The 21,321-nt window shown below is 51.6% G+C and overlaps 1 protein-coding gene across 1 annotated transcript in view; it reads left to right on the forward strand.

The window, feature by feature from the left end:
- LOC117870317 overlaps positions 1–21,321 on the forward strand; it is a 37,567-nt gene that overhangs the window by 14,031 nt on the left and 2,215 nt on the right. The window contains exons 5-10 of the mRNA XM_034757418.1: positions 3,720–3,780; positions 4,680–5,453; positions 6,780–6,975; positions 10,077–10,936; positions 18,498–19,379; positions 20,655–20,829. Coding sequence (XP_034613309.1) covers positions 3,720–3,780; positions 4,680–5,453; positions 6,780–6,975; positions 10,077–10,936; positions 18,498–19,379; positions 20,655–20,829 — 2,948 coding nt within the window. The remainder of the gene's footprint in view (positions 1–3,719; positions 3,781–4,679; positions 5,454–6,779; positions 6,976–10,076; positions 10,937–18,497; positions 19,380–20,654; positions 20,830–21,321) is intronic.

Raw genomic sequence — 21,321 nt, forward strand, 5'->3', positions numbered from 1 at the left:
TACACACCTGAACTGGACATAGTATTCCAGCAGCAGCTGCATCCAAGGATCACATTAGCCTTTTTTGCCACAGTGTCACATTGGGAGCTCATGTTCAACTGACTATCTACCACAACCCCCAGGTATTTTTTAGTACCACTGCTTCCCAGGACAGAGTCCGTTCCCCTCACCCTGCCCGTAAGTCTGGCCTGTGTTCTTTTTTCCAAGATGGATACATTTACATTTAGCCATATTAAAACACATGTTGTTTGATTGTGCCCAGGTTACCAAGCGATGAAGCTTGTGCTATACCAGGGACCTGTCCTCTTCATAATTTACCACTCCCTCAATTTTTGTGTCATCTGCAAACTTCATCAGTGATGATTTTGTTTTTTCCAAGTCATTAATAAAAATGTTAAACAGTGTAGGGCCAAGAGCCAATCCCTGCAGGATCCCACTAGAAACACAACCATTCAATAATGATTCCATGTCTATAATTACATTTTGAGATCTATCAGACAGCTTTTAATCAATTTAATGTGGGCTAAATTTTATATTGTTCTAGAATTTTAATCAAAATGTTGTGTGGTACCAAGTCAAATAGCTTACAGGAGTCTAAGTATATTACATCAACACTATTATCTTTATCAACCAAACTTGTAATCTCATAAAAAAATCAAATTAGTTTGACAGGATCTATTTTCCATAAACCCATGTTGATTGGTATTACTGTAATTATGTTAACTGTTTATTACTCAAGTCTCATATCAACCGTTCCATTATCTTGCCTGGGATCGATGTCAGACTGACAGGCTTATAATCATCTGAGTCATCCCATTTATCCTTTTTAGATATTGGCACAATATTGGCTTTCTGTGTGTCTTCTGGAACTTCCCCAGTGTTCCAAGACTTATTGAAAATCAATATTAATGGTCCAGTGAGCTCCTCAGCCAGCTCTTTTATAACTCTTGGATGAAGTTGTCTGGACCTGCTGATGTTAAAATGTCTAACTTTAGTAGCTGCTGTTTAACATCCTTGTGAGATACTAGTGGAATGGTATGATGACGCGTACAAACTGCACACTGAAGAGCAAGGTGTTAAGGAAAAGCTCCGGGCCCAGGCAGCCCCCCCACAACCACACCTGCAAAGCATGAACAAGCTGGAGGAGGGGCTTGAAAGGAGAAGCAGAGGAGCTCAGAAGGAGGCAGGCAATGGAAGGGAGCAGATAGCTGCTCTAAATTCTTGGGAGAAATACAGCCCAGGAGCTCATTGCCAGAGACTTGAGCAAACCTACAAAAAAGAGGCAGAGGACTGATTGTGCAGGTCAGAGACTTTACTTGAGACTTTTTGATTTACACTGTGGGGAAAAGTATCAGAGGGGTAGCCGTGTTAGTCTGGATCTGTAAAAAGCAACAGAGAGTCCTGTGGCACCTTTAAGACTAACAGATGTATTGGAACATAAACTTCCATGTCACATGCATCCGACGAAGTGGGCATTCACCCACGAAAGCTTATGCTCCAATACATCTGTTAGTCTTAAAGGTGCCACAGGACTCTCTGTTACTGTGGGGAAAAGGAGACTTGTGTAGGAAGTGGTTGGGGGAGGGGGCTGATTAGCACCCCAAGGTGCAGCGCGTAATTGCCCACCATTGGGCCCTGGACTGGAGCCCGGTGGAGAGGGCAGTGCTTCCCTACCCATTCCAAGAAGACATGAGAACAACAGGAGCTTCACCTTGGGGAAGAACCTACCTGGGGAAGACCCTGACCGTTCAAGGGCCCAGACCCACAAAGTCCCCGTGCTAAAGGGAAGGACTGGAAACCCTTGAAGGTACATTGAAGGACAGGATGATATTTGCAACTGAGAGGTGACCTGCCACACCCCTGCCTGCTCACTAGGCAGCACTGTTGGTGGTGTTCCATCTTGTACAAATCCAAAGAGTATTATCACCTTATGATGAGACTATATCATCTGTTTTTTCCAAATACAGAACAGAAATATTTATTGAACACTTTTGCCTTTTCTGTATTGTTACTGATATTTCTACCATTTCCATCTGGGAAGGGACCGATACCACTGTCAGGATTCTTTTTGTTCCTACTATAATTTAAAAAAACCTCCTCCTTATTTTCCTTAACTCTGCTAGTGACAGATTTCTCCCTTATCAGTTTTCTACAGTTCCTAGCTTCTGATTTATATTATCAACTTCCTCTTTCTTCCATTTGTGATCTATCATTTTTTGTTATTTATAGCTGCCTTCACTTCCCCTGTAAACCATGTTGGTTTTTTAAACAATATGGCCTTCTTCCTCGATTGTGGCTTTCCAGGCATCTAGTAAAGTGTTTTTAAATACTAATTATCATTCAAGTTTTTCCGATTAAATTCTTTCTCCCAGCTGATTTGGCTTGTAACTGTTTGCACCTTTGTGAAACTGGCTCTTTTAAAGCATTATATATATAATTACTGGTCTGGACTGTATTCTATTTGCACATTATAAATGTGATCATACCATGACCACTTGTACCTAAGCTACCATTAACTAATAGTTCTGTGATCAGTTCCTCTTTATCTCTCAAGATGAGGTCCAATATATGATTCCGCCATGTTGAATGCAACACTTTTTGACTTAGGAAATTGTTAGCTGTAATGTTCAGAAATTCCAGGAATGTTTTAGTAATGGCAGCATGAGACTTCCAGCTGTACGTTTCTCAGATTAAAGTCCCCCATGATCACAGTTTTTCTCTCTACTACACATTATAGATTGGTGCACGGCAGCTGGTGGCTTTGAGTAGCACTCAGCCCCACTCAGTTCCATTTGTAGCCCTTTCCTCAGGGCTTTGTTTATTCTCCAACATACAAACAGAAAGCAAGCGTGGAGTAATAAAAGCAAAAATAGTTGTGTTCTGGGCTGAGGCTCTGGGGCCACCTAGCCTCCAGTAGCTAAATGGGAAGGACCTCCCTCAGTTCAGGGGGGTTCACCCTCTCGGAGCCTTCGGATACAGCCCCAAGAAAGTGTACTCTCAGCTCTCTCCTGGGCCCTGCCTCCCTCCGCTACCTGGACCCTCATTTATAGCCTCAAGCTAGGAATCAGACCCAAGCCCTAGGTGCTGTTCAGCTGGGTTAGTTGTTTCCCAGCACCTGCCGGATCAGCTTCCCTCCATCCCCACCTCCAGGCCCTCAAAGGGGCAATCTGTCCTGTTACAGAGCACGAGGAGCTAGTCATCCAGTACCCTAGTGTGATTAGAGGGGCTGTAGCTGACACCAGCTAACACACATTGTGTGCATTACCTGCTAGGACATTGATCCATAAGCATTCCGGATCATTTTCTTCTGTGTTACCATGATTCAGAAACAGGCAATCCCATTTTGGACATAGAGTACCCCTCCCCCTCTACTACAGAAGTGGGCTGTAGTCCACGAAAGCTTATGCTCTAATAAATTTGTTAGTCTCTAAGGTGCCACAAGTACTCCTGTTCTTCTTTTTGCGGATACAGACTAACACGGCTGTTACTCTGAAACCTCCCCCTCTGTCCACTCCATCCTTCCCAGATAGGTTGTACCCACGGATTCAGCACTCCAGCCCCGGGAATCGTCCCACCAGGTGTCAGGAATATCAACTAGACAACGTAGGCTCACACATGAACCATTCCAATCCCCTATGTGTTGCCCAGGCACCTAGCACTAGTGGCTAGGCAACGAAAGCCGTTCTTCTCTGAATAGTCCTTCATTCATTTGTGCTCAGCAGCTCGACTAGACAAAGCCCTGTAGCGGGAGATGGAGAGACACTGGGTCCTGCCTCGGAGGTAGGGGAGTTGGACTAGATGACCTCTGGAGGTCCCGTGCAGCCTGAGGTTTCTAGGCTGTGATGACTCCCTCTTTCCCGTTACGCCCGCTGCAAGGGGCGCAGAACGAGCAAGGCTCTAGCGACAGGTCCCAAACCAGCGCCTGGTTTCCTCCCTGCAGCCTGTTTCAGCAGCGTTTACATGAGCCCTAGAGCAGGACGGGGATTGCAAATCCCATCCAGAAGCAGCTGGCAGCGCCTGTGCACCTGGCGCCGAGGGCCGGACCCCAGCCAAGCACCGCCCCGCTCTCCCGGCCGGATTCCCCCAGGCCGAGCTGCGCGGCCGGGCTCCGCCCTCCCTGCTCGCAGCGCGGTGCAGACGCCAGCTCCGGCCGTGGGGCCAGCTGGGAAGCAGCGGAGGGAGCGCAGGGAAGGGTTAAGCCGCCTCTCCAGCTGACTGACAGCGATGGTGGCCAGTCCTCGCCGTGCAGAGGGGGGATTAACCCTGCGTTCGCCGGGGGGAGTTCCTGTCTCCCAGTCCCTGCTGGGAAAGGAGCCGCTGCGTTTCTTTGTGTCGGGAGCCCTACACTCCCAGCCCCTGCGGAAATCGGGGGTAGGCGAGGGTCAGTGGAGGGGAGTGGGAGCTGGGTGGGAGCGGAGGGGACAGCCCAGTGGGTGTTTGGGGAAGTTGAGGCAGGGTCTCTTTTACCTTTTGTGTATTGTGGGTCACTCTCCCGTCACACAGGAAAATCCACATGAACTGTTTTGTTGCAGGTTACCCAGTGTTTCCAAGAGGGGCCCGAAGGAGGGAAGCAGGTTTGAGAACTAGAGCCTAGACCCTAGCCGGGAAAAGGCCGAACCCCAAAACAGAGAGCGGTTGCAGAGCAGGCGGGCCAACTTCCCCTGCACCTCCAGGTCTAGGCTCGGCTGCAGCAGGTGGGGCCCACTAAAGAGAAAATGGAAAAGCGAGATTCTCTGGAACCAGGACCGGGGAAGGAATCCGAGCGGGCTGCAAAAGATCCCGTTGTGGCACCCCCCATAACGGTAACTCCCAGATGGTCCCGAATTAGACTACACCAGGTCAAGACAGAGCCACAAGAAGGGATGTCCCAGCAACGGCAGGTGCTGCAGGCCCGACAGACCTCTCCTGAAATTGTATCAGCTCCAGACCCTGCCTTGGGAAACCCTCAGCTGCCACAGCTTGAGCCAGAGGATGACATCGAGGTCTATCTGGCTTCCTTCGAGCGACTGGCTGAAGCCTGTCATTGGCCCAGAAGAGAGTGGGTGACCCGACTCCTGCCATCCCTCACTGGAAAAGCCCAACAGGCCATTAGCAGCCTGGATGCCAGAGACGCCCGAGACTATGGGAAGGTGAAGGCAGCCATCCTGCGAGGCTGCAACATCAGCACGGAGATGCAGCGCCTTCACTTCAGGCAGTTCCGCTACCAGGAGGCCAAAGGGCCCCGAGAGGTCTGCAGCCGCCTACGGGAACTCTCTCATCGATGGCTGAAGCCAGAGATCCGCACCAAGGAGCAGATCATGGAGCTGCTGATCCTGGAGCAGTTCCTGACCATCCTGCCCGAGGAAATCCAGAGCTGGGTCTGGGTACGTCACCCGGAAACCTGCGCCCAGGCAGTGTCCCTGGCAGAGGATTTCCAGCTGGGACAGCGAGAGGCTGGAGTGTGGGAGCAGCAGGTGAGAGCAGGTGCAGGGGAATGTCTACTGGGCTCTGCAGGGAATTTGACGGGGCAGGTTTGAGCACTGGATGAACATAGGAATTCTCAAGGCAGGACATGAGTGGGGCTTGTTCTGTGTAATCCTGCTCTCAGCACTGGGGTCTGGGCTGCCTGGGGCTTAGGGCTCAGCTGGGTCCCCAGCTACAGGGATTTCCAGAGCTCCCTGCTCTGTAATGCTCTGCAGATCCTGGTGTTCTCTGGTTTGTAAGTGGCACTGCCTCTTTAGTATGCAAGGTCACTCAGTACCCTTCAGCAGCCCTTCTTGGGGATGATGGTGACAGGACGACGACCTCCTCAGCATTTGACCTGGTAGAGATGCCGCCGTAGCACAGTGCAAGCAGAACTGGTCACTGGTTTGAAATGTGCTATTAGAGAAGCATTTCTTGCTTGGGGCTAGATGCTGCTCACTTGGCATGTGAGCCAGGGAAGGGGCAGTTTCTAATCACAATAAATGGACCCCATCTGAAGCCCCAGGGCAGGTACCCAGCTTTGCCCAGACAAAGGTTCAATGGATATTTTGTGCCCAGGGAATTTTCAAAGTTGGTGTCGACTGTGCCCAAGTTGACCAAATGCCCAGGAACGTTGCATGGGGGGCTCAGGACTGAGCGGACTTGGCCACTAAGTATACAGCACCATATGCACTTGGCATTTAACTGTCATTAGTACATGGCAATTTGCAATTGGTATACAAACATGCTGTAAACAGACCCTGATGGAGAGAGCGAGGGTGCAGGGCTCCCACTTGGACCAGACACCAGAACTTCTGCCCTCATTGTACCCCCTGGAGGAAGGGGTGTGGTACCTCCCTCTGGGGCCCTCCCCCAAGCCACTGGTGGTGTCCGCAGGGCCCAGCACTGAGGGAAATTCTCCACTGCTGAGAATTGCTGCACACCGTGGTGTCCCTCAGGACAGCTGTGGGTCTGTCACCCTGCAGATCAGAACCATATGGAAGCCCACTAGGCTCGCAGGCTGCGGAATGCCACGTGTCTGTCACGTCCCCAGTGGCAGGGATGTACAGTACTGTGCAGTGTTCAGTACTGACCCTGACTGGCAGGACTCCTCTTGGTCAGCCTCATTGGCTCATCACTTTGGGGGTGAGCCTTCCCACGTGTATGCCTGTACTTTGGTGTGGAAGACCCTCCAAGTCCTATTAACCTTGGTAGGGGTTGGGGGAGCCTTCACCCTGGGGTGGACCTCTTTGCTAATGGGGCCTTTTAGATATGACTCTTCCCCCCCGTAATTCTCAGGCCCTGGTTCCATGGTGACCCATGTGGTTCCTTCTCAGGTCACAGTGCGTGTGAAGGTCGAGGAAGTGACCCCAGAGGAGTCGGAGACCCCTGAAGCATTATGGGAATCTCCGAGCTCCCAGCTGGAGCCACCACAGCCCAATACCACGTGGGGATCCCAGGAGGAGGTAGGATGGAGCAAGTACAAGTTGCCACATGCCCCTGAAGAGGAGATGGAAGCTCTACAGGAAACTGGTAATAAGCCATGTAGGGGGTTAGGGGTGCCTTTCTGAGGAAAGGGTGTGTGGAGGGGATAGCTTGGAGGGGAGAATTGGGGGAACTGCATGGCTCAGAGGATTTATAGTGAGGTGTGGACCCATCAATCTGTAGGTTAATGCACAGCAGGATTGGTGCCTGCGGAACAGGCCACATAATCGTGGTAGGTCAATCTTGGTGGCGATTGTGGGCTTCATAGCTAACAGGAACCTTAGTTCCCCGCCTTCCAAGGTCTCTATGTGAGGCACTCACAGGTGGGATCGGTGTTTCAGAGGAAGAGCCTATGGAGGCTGATGTCTCGTGTAACATATGGAGTTATGGATACAATGTGGATTGCACTCTGGCTGCCCCCAATCACGTGGCTGCCTTCTTCTGCCATCTCTTGTGTCTCCTGTTCAGGATCCTACCAAGTAGGTGCCTTCTCCTCCTGACCCACATCCCTCAGGCCTTCCTGTGCATCCTGACACATTCCTGGAATGAGCCACTTCCTCCCACCCATCCTCTAGATGCTAATATGGGGAGTGAGAGCAGAATTGGCACCTCCTAAATTGCTCCCCAGAATGTAGAGGGGATTCAGACCCTGATGGTCTCCTCAACAGAGGCACCATGGTTATTTTCTTACTCTTCCAGCAGATAAATGAGAATGAGGCGAATCCTCAGCAGGAAGGGCCTGAGATAGTGAGCTCATGGGATGTTATCCCAGAGGGAGCCTGGCGTCCATCCCTGGAGCAGCCTCTCTGGGGGTAGCCAGGGTGGGGCCGTAGTACAGAAAAGGCTCAGGCATAGGTGCCGACTCTGTGGGTGCTCCAGGGCTGGAGCACCCACAGGGAAAAATTGGTGGGTGCGGAGTACCCACCAGCAGCTCCCCCCCGCCTCCGCCTCCTCCCCTGAGCGGGTTGCCACGTCCTGCTTCTCCCCCCTCCTTCCCAGCGCTTGCGCCGCGAAACAGCTTTCGTGCAAGCCTGGGGGAGGGGGGAGGAGGAGGAGGAATGCGTCATGCTTGGGGGAAAAGGCGGAGCTAGGGTGGGGATTTGGGGAGGGATCCAATGGGGCAGGGAGGGGCCGGAGTCGGGGCGGGGCCGGAGTTGGGGCTGGGGTGGGGGGCACGAACCCCACCGGCACCAACAAAAGTTGGCGCCTGTGGGCTCAGGCATGTTTCTCACTGTCTAACCTGACCCAGGGGCTCTGTGCAGACACTGTTGGGTGGGACTGTTCACCTTTACAGAAATGTTCTGTCCAGCAGGTGGGTGCTCCCTGACTTGGCTTATAACAGTTGTGGACCCTTTCCCAGCCTTTCTTATAGCCCCTACTGCTGACTTGCCTCCTGTGCATCAAGTCAGGTGGTAGGTTTCCCTCCTCCGGTGGTGGCATCTTCTCTGTTCACCTTCCCCTCCACCTGTGTCTCTCCCATTCAAGGCATCCTTTGAGGAGCCGCTTTCTTTGAGGAACCTGCTGAAGGGAGGGGAAGAAATTGCTGGGGTTTAGTTCTCTCTGGCATCATTATTTTATGTTATCAATGGGCCTCTCTTCCATAGACCCTTAGCAGGTGCTACCAGGCAACTGGTCTCATCAAGCAGCCATCACAGCACTGTTTGCTCTGGGAGCAGTTACCCCTTCTGGGCATGATGATTGGGCAGTTTTCTGGGCTCCTTCCAGGTTTTCTTCAGCAGATGTGTTCAGCTGTTCCTCCACAATCTAGCAAAGGTGCTAAGTCCCACCCAAGAGATCCCTATTAGTAGGGGAGGTCCCACCCCCAGCTGTCCCTGACCCTTCTCAGGCAGCTCTAGGACTGTCCTGCTCGCTCTCATGCACCCAGCGTAAACTCCTGTGATGCACTAACTGTTATAAGGGTTGATCTGCAGAGCTGTCTAATCATGCCTTGGGCAGTGCCATATCCAGCAAGGCTGGTAACAGCCAGGTGGATAACAGAGAAGGGTGCTCCCTGTGATTCCTGCTGTGCCAGGCTTTTCCATTCCCACCCTGGCTGGCCCGTAGGGGCTGGGGGAACAATCTGATGCTTCTCTGCCAGCCTCACTGCTTCTTGTCCACTGGGAGGCTGATGCCCTTTGCTGGTCTCAGCATGTGCAGCCATCGTCCTAGTCAGATGGCTCCCCAGCCTTTCCCTTGTGCCATTCACCTGGCTGCATTCAGTATCTCTACAGCCACGTCTGTCTACTATCTGTCTCACACAGACTCTCTCCAGGAGATGTCAACAGGGACCCCAGCCCCTGCATGTAGCTTCCTTCAGACACAGCTTCCTGGGACAGATGGCTGCTGTACTGGTGTCCTCAGAGGCAATCAGTCCATCACCTCTGGTAGTGCTAGGTTCCAGGGCCTTAGCAGAGAGGGCTGAGTCCAGGCTGCATGGCTGTTTCTCATGGCCAGTGCTGAGTCCTTGCTATCCACGTTTTGGCAGGGGGAGTGCAGGAACCGCAATTCACCCCCTCTCTGGGCTTAGTGCTACATTGGAAATGTCTCTGAGACACTGATGTAAGCGACACAATAGTGAAGTATTGCCTAGAGCATGTGATCCAGGATGGCACAAGCATTACTGGGCTGATGGGATGGGGCATCCTGGACTGAACACTGTCTCCAGGCAGCGGTAATGTTGGGTCATGGAGCCTCTCTGATTCCTCCCCACAGTATCAGGTGCCTGCAGTGTAACACACGGAGACCCAGTTTGTTTCCCTGGCATAGTTCAGCAGAAGGGCTCGCGTATGGTTAGTATCTTTATGCGGATTTTTGTAGGAAGCAGAGGGAGCTTGATTGCCTCCTACTGACACCTAACAACAGCTGGGAAAGGTTCTGTAGAATGGAGCAGACTAGTAAAGAGTTTGGCCAGTGCTGTCTGTGTGGATTGAGCTGCAGAAAGAAAATTGGGGAGCTGACAGGAAAGAAAGAAATGGAAATCACGAGTGAGCCTCTGGCCCCTATTTCTGCATTGCTGACTGTGGGGCTTCTGCTGGGGGTATCTCCTCTAGGGTGGGACCTGAAGCTGCCTCAGTCACACCTGCTGCCAGGATAAAAGTGATTCCTCCTGACAACAGCAGGATCTCACACAAATTCTCTTTTCCACCCAGCAGGTGCCAGGATCCTGAGCAGAGCGGAGAATTTGGGAGAGCAAGAAAACTTAGATCTGGCCCGAACATCGCAAGGTGGATCAGGAGAGAGTGTCGCCCGCAGACTTGAGCGGGAAGAAGCCTGCAAGAGGCAGAAGAGAAACTCAGCTGGGAACGAGCGAATTCCGCCAAGGGTGTTCCCACAGATCCCTGCTCAAGGGACACCCGGGGCCGTAAGAGATCTTAAAAGCCAGGCGAGCAGCGTTAACAGGATGGAGAAACCCCACAGATGTCGAGACTGTGGGGAAAGGTTCTGGGAGAAGCAGGACCTCATGGCCCATGGGAGAGTCCATGAGAAGGACAGACCCTATCCCTGTCCTGAATGTGGGAAGAGCTTCAACAGACTGACCCATCTCCGAACCCACCAGAGAACCCACACGGGAGTGAAACCTTACTCCTGTGGGGAGTGTGGGAAAAGCTTCGGCCACCTCTCCACGCTGACCACGCACCAGAGACTGCACACAGGGGAGAGACCCTACTCCTGTGCTGAGTGCGGGAAAACCTTCACCAACCCCTCGGACCTCAACAAGCACCAGCGCTCCCACACGGGCGAGCGGCCCTACCCCTGCGCCGAGTGCGGGAAGCGCTTCAGCCAGCAATCAAATCTGACAATGCACCAAAGAAGTCACACCGAGGACAGACCGTACCCCTGCACCGAGTGCGGGAAGAGCTTCAAGTACCTCGCTGATCTCACCGTGCACGAGCGCTCCCACACGGGTGAGCGGCCCTTCCCATGCCCTGAGTGCGGGAAGAGCTTCAGTAACAAATCCTCTCTGGCTCGTCACCAGAGAATCCACGCCAGAGCCGCAGCCAGAAACAAGTGAGACCTGCTGGCCAAGAGCACCACTCCAGCTGTGTGTGTATAATAATGTGAAGTAGAGGAATGGAAACAGTTAGTGCAGGAACTGGGAGAAATCAGCCCCCTTCTCCCAGTACCAGTTCCATCTCTCCCTCACAGACCGCATGAGGTGGATTAAGAACCATGAGAACAGAGGGTGGCTTCACCTTATGCTCTGAGGAGTCCCAACTCCTGAAACCCCTGAGCAGGGACTGCTCCCTTACCTACTCTACTTAGCAATTGAGCAGCCTGTCTCTTGTGTCCACAGGAACATCAGTTAATCTGCTCTGGTTTCCCTGTAGCTTCTCTAAGGGCTGGTCTGAGGCCTACTACAGGCTCTCTGTATTTCTACTGTTTTGGGGTGGGGTGGGGTGTGTGTGTGTTTGTTATAATCTAGGGACTTGCCCAGGCTGTGAGCAGGTCACTCGAGATAGGGAAGGGATTTCTCCCAGGGGTTGGGAGGCCTAAGATCTCTCAGCTCTATGAGGAAAAAGAACCAAAGAATTCCTCAAGGGCTGCTGCTTATGTCAAACTCACGAGGTGACATCAGACCCAGCACTGCTGGGAACTGTGGATCCAGGGGGAGGTGTTTGGCCACATCTGTGTCAACCAGCTCTGCCTCTGTGGCCTGCACAACCACCCTCTCCACACTCCAGACTTTCCAAGCCCTCCAATGTCACTCTGTAACTATGCCCAAAGTCTGCCGCATCATCCCATCTCCTGAGAGGAGCTTCCTGCTATTTCCTGTCCCAAACTAAGCATTTATGTTTGCTATGTAATTAATTGTGTGTGTTTGTTCATTGCCTCATTAGTTTGCTGCTCCTGCCCTGCTCATTGCCATGTTAACTCTTTATTTACTGCTCTCTCTGCTGTGTGTGTGTGTGTGTCCATACTGTGTGACTGCTCAACTGCCCATCAGTACAACTATCGCTTTAGCTGTTTCTTCTGAGATTTTGAGCATGTAATCTTGATCCTGCAATGAGCTCTCCACAAGCAAGATCAGGGCCTTTATTTTTATTGACTGACCTACCTCGTCTGCTGCTTTTCTGAATTGCTGGTATTTTTTAGTTGAATCGTGTGAACAGTCATTGTAATTAAGTGAAGAGTGTTCATTATTGGTTATTGCTCTACATACTTAATTCTTATTAGTCACCTGACATGGTCTAACTGCATTATTATGTCCCTTAATTAGCTATCCTGTGTCATTTGCCCTTTGTCATTTTTGTTTCTTGTTATCTGCAGTCCTGACTTCCCAATCACTATAATGATGGTTTATCAGACTCCTGGGGGGTTTCAGTTTGTCGAACAGTATGGGAGAGAGGCAGAAATTGGGACGACGGGGGAGGGGAGACCTCAGACACTTAGAGGGGAGACTGAGATGTGCATCGAGACACTGGGCAACATGAGGATCAGTGGTGCAGCCTGATCTGGATCCTATGTGCTGAACTAGGTCACCCTGTTGCAAACAAGATATTGCATAACTAGAGGAGGTTCAGAGAATAATGAAGGGAATAATCAAGGCCTGGAAGAACTCTCCTATGAAGAGAGATGGATAAGATGGGGGTTGTTTCCCTTAGCAAGGAGATGAATAAGAGTAGGCAAGATAATAGCATATAAAATAACAGGAATAAAGAAGATAGATCAGGAAATTCTCTATTCTCCTTGTCTCATAACACATAAACGCGGGGACCCTGAATGAAACTAAAGGGGGGCAAATTAGATGAATAGACTCTAAGGCCAATAGAGACTATCAGCTAGTCTGTCCTACTGCCCAACACACGTCACAGAACCTCACCCAACCACTCATGTAATAGGCCCCTAATCTCTGGCTGAGTTACTGAAGTCCTCAAATCTTGACAAAGACTTCAAGTTACAGGGAAGCCACCATTTACTCTAGTTCATAACCCCAAGTGACCCATGCTGTAGAAGAAGGTGAAAAACCACCAGGGACTCTGCCAATATTCCTTCCCTACCCCAGATACGGAGATCAGTTGGATCCTGTGAATGTAGATGAGGCCCACCAGCCGGACACCTGAGAGAGAATTCTCTGTACTAACTCAGAACCCTCCCCCTCTAGTTTCCCATCTCTGGCCATTAGAGAGATTTGCTGCTAGCAGTCTCAGATGGGCCAGATGACATTGTAGGTAACCTTATCATACCATCTCCTCCATAAACTTAACAAGCTCAGTCTTGAAACCAGTTAGATTTTTTTACCCCCACTCCTCCCTTTGGAAGGCTGTTCCAGAACTTCACTCCTGTGATGGTTAGAAACTTTCATCTAATTTGAAGTCTAAACTTGCTGAGGGCCAATATATCCATTTGTTCTTGTGTCAGCCTTAACTTAAATATCTCCTCTCCCTCACTGGTGTTTATCCCTCTGATGCATTTATAGAGAGCAATCATATATTTTCTCAACCTTTGTCTGATTAGGCTAAACAAGCTAAGATAATTAAAACAACAAAGCATCCGGTGGCACCTTAAAGACTAACAGATTTATTTGGGCATAAGCTTTCGTGGGTAAAAAACCTCACTTCAGATGCATGGAGTGAAAGTTATAGATGCAGGCATTATCTGTAACTTTCACTCCATGCATCTGAAGAAGTGAGGTTTTTTACCCATGAAAACTTATGCCCAAATAAATCTGTTAGTCTTTAAGGTGCCACCGGACGCCTTGTTTTTGTGGATACAGACTAACACGGTTACCCGCTGATACTTAAGATCATTAAGTTTCCTCTCCTAAGGTTGGTTCTTCTTTCTTCTGATCATCCTAATAGCCTGTTCCCGTTTGAATTCATCTTTCTTAAACATGGGAGACCAGAACTGCACACACTACTCCAGCTGAGGTCTCACCAGTGCCTTGTATAATGGTAATAACACTTCCTTAGCTCTACTGGAAATACCTCATCTGATGCATCGTAGGATTGCATTAGCCTTTTTCACAGTTGCATCACATTGATGGCTCATGGACATTCTGTGATCAACTAACACACTCAGGTCTTTCTCTTCCTCTGTCACTTCCAACGGATAAGGTGCCCACTTTATAGCAAAAATTCTTATTAGTGCCTAAATGCATGACTTTGCATTATTAAATTTCATCCCATTTCTATCCAGTATTCAAGGTCATCCACATCTTCATGTATGATATTCTGGTCTTCCTCCATATTGGCAATACCTCCCAACTTTGTGTCACCTGCAAATGTTATTAGCACACTCACACTGAAAAATAATAAAAGGAAATACTTTTTCACACAGCATGTAATTTAGACGGAGGAACTCATTGCCACAGGAAGTCCTTGAGGTCAAAAACTTAGCAAGATTATAAAAGGATTGGATACATATGTGGATATTCTTATATCCAGTTACAATAATTATTACAAACAAAATAATGGTGATGATATTACACCTCATGCTTCTGGGTTTAAACCAATTTCTAATTGTAGGCAATCAGGATAAGACTTTGTGGGAATGGATTGTCCTATATCTGCTACTGTGGGGGTTCTTACACCAGCCTCTGAAGCATTTGATGCTAGCCACAGTCAGACAGGATACAGGGCTAGCTGGACCTTGGGTCTGATCCAGTCTGGCAATTCCTATATTCCCATGATTTCCATATCATGTGATAAAGGGACAGCCTCTCCACCCCCAACCATCTATCCCCTACCTTTTTGTTTGCAGTCCAGGCGGAACTACACAGTGGGGATAAGGGACCTAACACTCCAGAGAAGACATTACAGTATTTGAGAATTTACAGTAGGGAGGAGACAATTGGTGTCACTTACCTCAAAATGTTACAGGTGTAAGAACCAGGGTAGCCAGAATGGATGCCAGCCCAGCATCTTTGCATCTGCACGGGGTGCCTGGAAGAGATATTCACCCTTTGGAGCAGGCATCTTGCTGTTCCCATGCAGACATCACGTGTCCTGGAGTGTTGGGCTCCCTGAACCAGCAAAGTAAAACCAGACTTGAAACTTCAACTCCAAGGTAGTTAGTGAGTCTTGTGCATTGTGACTGGATGCCTGGCTTCCTGCAGCCCAGCTGTTCTCAGTGTGGATGAGTGTGTGACTTGGCAAGTTAGGTCATAACTCACTCCTGGTGCACCTGCTCTCTGGGAAGGAACAGGGGTAGCTGCAATGGAGACAAGACTCAGGAATTGCCACTGCCATCGACCCCTGACTAACAGGCTAGCCATTGGCCAAATCCTCAGAAAGGGCTGTGACAACTGCTGCTGAGGACTCGGTGTTGGAAACATGCATGTCGCAGGAAAGCAACCCTGAGATGTCAAAATGGAATTGCAGAATGTCCTTTTCCAAGGACATCGTGAGTTGCCAAAAGAAGAGCAAAAGGGCCATGAATAAGGACTGGAGGGGGACAAGACATGCTTTGTAGACTTCATAGGAGGAGTGAGAGAGACTCCAGTGAAAGTGGAGGAAGAGGAGCCAGGTCTAGGTTAGCTTTTGCCATCTCCAACAACTCATACATATTCCTGATCTCAGTGTGGCTCTGAGCCAAGACAGGGGCTGGATCCCAAGTCCTACACTCCCACTGCCCAGGGAACAGATGACACTGAGGCCTGTCTGACATAGGATATATCTACACTTCAACCTGGGATGTAACTCACAGCTTGAGGAGATGCTCTGTTTGAGCCAGCACACTAAAAATAGAGTGTAGTTGGAGTGGCGGGAGGGATTAGCTGCCCACATATACCGGTCCAACAAGATGCCTGGCACGTTCTCAGGACAGCTAGCCCCCACACCGCCATGGCTACACTCTATTTTAGCACACCAGCTCAATCAGAGCTAATGTGGCTAGGGCTCCTCGACCTGGAAATTGCACCCCCTGCTCAAAATGTAGATGGACCTATAGTGCAAGCAGGTGGCACGGACGGGCACATGGGGCTGGCAACAGGAGGAGCTCACCTCTTTCTGGAAAGGTCCTGGAGCCTTACACTACTGGGGAAGATATCAGAAGGAAGTAGGAGGGTCCAGGGAACAGCAGAGGTCCCAGGCCTCAGCCTCAGCTCTAGAAATCCCCCTTCCAAACCGCTGTGGCAGCCTGCCTACTGGCTGCTCAGAGGGGCTCTGCCCCTAGTTTAGGAGTTCTCAAACTGGGGGTTGTGACCCCTCAGGGGGTTGCAAGGTTATTACATGGGCAGTTGCAGCTGTCAGCCTCCACTCCCAAACCCTGCTTTGCCTCCAGCATTTATAATAGTGTTAAATATTTTTTAAAAGTGTTTTTAATTTATAAGGGGCAGTTGCTCACAGGCTTGCTGTGTGAAAGAGGTCACTAATACAAAAGTTTGAGAATCACTGCCTTAGCTCGTCTTCCTCCCTGCAGTCCCATTTCCTCGTTTCCCCCCCGGCCCTCTGACCACTGAGCCACAGCCATCTTCCCTGAGAAGTTTGGCTTCAGTTTCCTTGAAAACCATGGGAGTTGGCAGGGGCAGTCTCCTATACCAAGGGCAGCCTCACTGCCACACACATAGGCTGCAGGAAAATGGGGACTATCTTGACTGAGGCCAATTTGGCTTCAGACCAGTGGGAAATAATGGGAGATGATGGCCATTTTGAATAGGGGAATATTCACAGACTTGATGCCACGAACTACGCGATGGTGAGAAACTCAAAAAATCCCCCACCAAATACTGCCTGGCAACTCTGCCTCCCCCTGCACAGGGCTGCAATCACTGAGGCTGGGAGCTCTGAGATTGCCATAATGCTCCAGGAGGTGCTATCTCCTCTGAGGTCAATTCCTCGCCCTTCAACCACACTGGGAACAAATATGGCAGGGGTCGGCAACCTTTGGCACGTGGCTCGCCAGGGTAAGCAACCTGGCAGGCCGGGCTGGTTTATTTACCTGCCGTGTCCGCAGGTTTGGCTGATCGCGGCTCCCACTGTGGTTCGTTGCTCCAGGCCAATGGGGGAGGCGGGAAGTGGCACAGGCTGAGGGATGTGCTGGCCGCTGCTTCCATTGGCCTGGAACAGCAAACTGCAGCCAGTGGGAGCCACGATCGGACGAACCTGCGGACAGGATTTTTACCCTGTTGCTTTTGTTCATTCCAGTGACGAGTGTGTGAGGACTCAGAGGGGAGCTGAGAAAGGGGCTAGAGAGGACAGAGGGCCCTGAAATGGGGTTTCCCAGGTCAGGGCTGGCAGGTTCCTGAGAACTAAGGGGTGTCCGGGGCAGGGTGTCTCCAGAACCCCTACGGGGGGGCAGTCTGAGGAAGATGCTGGGGGGAAGTGGCCCCTTTGGATCCCCTTGACTGGTGATCCTGGAAAGGAGTTGGCCCTGGGCGGGGGTCTCCAGCTCTCTGCGGGGAGCCCCCTGCCCAAGGCTGCAGGGTCCCCAGCCCGGGAGCCACAGTCCCAGCCGCCTGCAGACGGGCAGCCCCAGATGGGGGGGGGGGGAGGGCGAGCTCTGGCCCGTTGCCCCCTGCCCGGCTCTAGGGATTGAGCCCCCGAGGCAGCCGAGCGGGGGACGGGCCGGGCTCTGACTGACAGCGATCGCGGCCAATCCTCGCGCTGGAGATTAACCCTGCGCTGGCCGGGGCGGAACCTCTTTGTCTGGGGAACCGGGCCGGCCTCCCCCTGCGTCCGGGCGGGGCGGCGAGGTGAGGCGGGGGGACGGCCGGGACCTGGGGTTCCGGGAGGGGGCTGGGCAGTGGGGGGCAGGGAGCTGGGGATATGGGCAGGGGTCTGGCTGGGCTGGGGGGCCAGGGAGCTGGGGATATGGGCAGGGGTCTGGCAGTGCTGGGGGGCCAGGGAGCGGGGGGAGGAGCAGGGACCTGGTGGGGGAGCAGGGACCTGGGGATATGGGGTCTGGCTGTGCTGGGGGGCAGGGAGCTGGGGATATGGGCAGGGGTCTGGCTGGGCAGTGGGGAGCAAGGAGCTGGGGATATGGGCAGGGGGTCTGGCTGTGCTGGAGGGCCAGGGAGCTGGGAGCGGGGGCAGGGACCTGGGGTATGGGGTCTGGCTGTGCTGGGGGAGGATTCTGGCTGTGCTGGGGAGCCAGGGAGCTGGGGATATGGGTCAGGCTGGATGGGGGTCAGGGACTCAGGGAGGGGCCTTCCTGTGCTGGGAGCGGGGCACGGAGCTGAAATGACCATTATTGCCAGTACTCACAAGCTTATCACAAGACCCCGGATATGTGATGATGTTGTTAGAGCTTCAGCTCAGTCCCTGCATTGGTTAAAATGAACGAAGTAGTAAGTTCCTACAAGGCTGCAGAGAAAAGCTTGGAAACCTGAATCCTACAGGGTGCAAAACAGAACTCAACATTTATCATTGTAAATCTCATGGTGATAAAGCTAAACTCGTGATTTTTGAGTGCTTAGTTATCAGTACTGGATTAGGGGTCAGCACGGGGCTAGTCTGTGCTGAAGGGGAGCTGGCTGTTTGGGTGAATCAGGCCTGGGTGTCTCTTTTCCCTTCTGTTTACTAGGGTCCTTGTTACACAGTGAAATCCCTAGTCAGTGTTTTGCTGCAGGAGCCCCAGGAGTGTGTACCATTCCAGCAGGAACAAGGGAGAGATGCAGGTTTGAAAACTAGAGCACTTACCTCAACTGGGATAAGGCTGTTTTCACAAGGCACAAAATGGCTGCAAAGCACCGTGGTCGGAAGCCCCTGGGGCTGCAGATCCAGGGTCCACTACAACAAGTGGTGCTAACGCATGTCAAAGTGGAAACAGAAAATCCAGCAGGCCCCAAACCAGGGAAGGAATCGGAGAGAGAAGGGAAAGATGCTGCTGTGATGCCACCCATCTCAGCAAGTCCCCCATTGTCCCGGACAGGACAACAAAAATCCAGCTCTGAGCAACGGGAGAAGATCCCCCAGCATGGGGAAAATCAAAATCAGGACATGCTGCGAGCCCCCTGGACCTCTCCTGAGGCTGTACCGGCATTAGCCTGGGCCTGGGGAAACCCAGAACTGCCTGAGCTCACACCAGAGGATGACATTGAGGTCTATCTGGCTTCCTTCGAGCGAGTGGCTGAAGCCTGCCACTGGCCCAGAAGAGAGTGGGTGACCCGACTCCTGCCATCCCTCACTGGAAAAGCCCAACAGGCCATTAGCAGCCTGGATGCCAGAGACGCCCGAGACTATGGGACGGTGAAGGCAGCCATCCTGCGAGGCTGCAACATCAGCACGGAGATGCAGCGCCTTCACTTTAGGCAGTTCCGCTACCAGGAGGCAAAAGGGCCCCAAGAGGTCTGCAGCCGCCTGCGGGAACTCTCCCATCAATGGCTGAAGCCGGAGATCCGCACCAAGGAGCAGATTATGGAGCTGCTGATCCTGGAGCAGTTCCTGACCATCCTGCCTGAGGAAATCCAGAGCTGGGTCTGGGTACGCCACCCGGAAACCTGCGCCCAGGCTGTGTCCCTGGCCGAGGATTTCCAGCTGGGACAGCGAGAGGCTGGAGTGTGGGAGCAGCAGGTGAGAGCAGGTGCAGGGGAATGTCCATTGGGCTCTGCAGGGAATTTGACGGGGCAGGTTTGAGCACTGGGTGAACATAGGAATTCTCAAGGCAGGACATGAGTGGGGCTTGTTCTGTGTAATCCTGCTCTCAGCACTGGGGTCTGGGCTGCCTGGGACTCAGGACTCAGCTGGGTCCCCAGTTACAGGGATTTCCAGAGCTCCCTGGTCTGTGATGCTCTGCTCTGCAGATCCTGGTGTTCTCTCTTTGTAAATGTTGCCACCTCCCACCTGTCCCCTTCACTCAGTACCTCTCAGCAGGCCCATCATGAGCAACTGTGGCTGCTGTTACAGTGCACTCAGTGCCTCACCAAGGCTTGGATCAATAGTGAAGCCCCAGTCTGATTGGGGAAGGTGAGAGGGAGATTTGGTTACTGTGTTTAAACATGCTGTTCAGCAGGTTATTTTGGATGTTGCAGCTATGGAAAGGGGGCAAGGAAGGAGCCATTTTTACTCAACAAGGGCAACATTATTAAAAGCCTGAGAGGGTATAAATATGCATCCACGTGCACCTGGGAGCTCTAGTGATTTTCAAAGCGAGGGTAGGACTCTGCCTGAATGCCCAGGAAACGTGTGGGTGTGCAAGGCTGAGAGGAAAAGCTCGTGGCATTCCATTTGGTAACAAAGCCTGAGATGCAGATGTGATCTACAAGATTAAGAGTAGCAGCCGTGTTAGTCTGTATCTGCAAAAAGAACAGGAGTATTTGTGGCATCTTAGAGACTAACAAATTTATTTGAGGATAATTTGTTAGTCTCTAAGGTGCCACAAGTACACCTGTTCTTTTTGCGGATCTACAAGATGTTATCAGCCCCTACTGCAGGGTGGCCAAATCCACAGGACAGGTGATTCAGACAGCGGTCAAGGGGGCAAGGTGGGACCCTGCCAATTTGAATGCTTTGGAAGCCCTCCAGGCACATTGAGAGTGGAGTGCCTGATGCCTGTAATGTCCTGTCAGTCCTTTACAAGGCCCCAGTTGCATGGATGCCAGTTGCAATGTTGGCCCTGACTGGCTGGGACAGGACATGGCTCCAATAAATTAACCTCTGTGGCTTCCCCTTCAGCTCATCAGAGGGATGAGTCTGTACTTTAGTGAGGCAGGTCCTCCAAGTCCCCTTGACCCTGTTAGGGGCTAGGAGCGCTTTGACAGCATGGCCTTTTAGATACAGTACAGCTCCTCCCCATGAATCTCTGGCCCTGGCTCCAAAGTGATGTGCTTGTATGGGGTTCATTCCTAGGTCACAGTGTGCGTAAAGGTTGAGGAAATGGAGACCCCTGAAGCATTATGGGAATCTGAGAACTCCCAGCTGGAGCAACTGCAACCCAGTCACAAGTGCGTCTCCCCCGAGGAGGTTGGACAAAACAAGTCCAAGTTGCCCTGTGCCGAGGAGAATCAAGCGCTACAGGAAACTGGTAATAAGCCACGTATAGAGAATAAGGGGCGTTCTTCTCACCACGGGGAGGTGTGGGGCAAGGGAAGGGGGCACAGATGACAGTAACAAGGGAACCCCTAAGTCAGAGGGTCTGTGGAGGGTAAATCAATGGCTCTGGAGAACTGTAATTTTGTATAGAGCCTTTCATCTACAGGTAAGCAAGACTGATGCCTGAGAAAGAGAGGGGGCTGCATGGTGGCAGTGGGTGCTCATTAAGGGAATTTAGAGTAGGTATTGTGGGTCACAGTTCATCATCCCTGGGCCAGGAAAGCTCCAGTGCCTTAGCAGTGATTGAGGTGGGGCTGGCCATGAGAGGAATAGCTGTGCAGACCCTAGTCCTTGTCACCCGCCCCCACAATGTTGAACTATCCTCTGTGTCCTTCCTGGCATTCTGGGAGCTGTAGCAGTGGGAATGCAGGAGCCCTCTGAATTCAGGCCCTCTGAATTCACTGCCAAACTCAGGGACAAGAAT

The sequence above is a fragment of the Trachemys scripta genome, unplaced genomic scaffold, assembly GCF_013100865.1.
Source record: "Trachemys scripta elegans isolate TJP31775 unplaced genomic scaffold, CAS_Tse_1.0 scaffold_26, whole genome shotgun sequence".
NCBI classification, from domain to species: Eukaryota; Metazoa; Chordata; order Testudines; family Emydidae; genus Trachemys; species Trachemys scripta.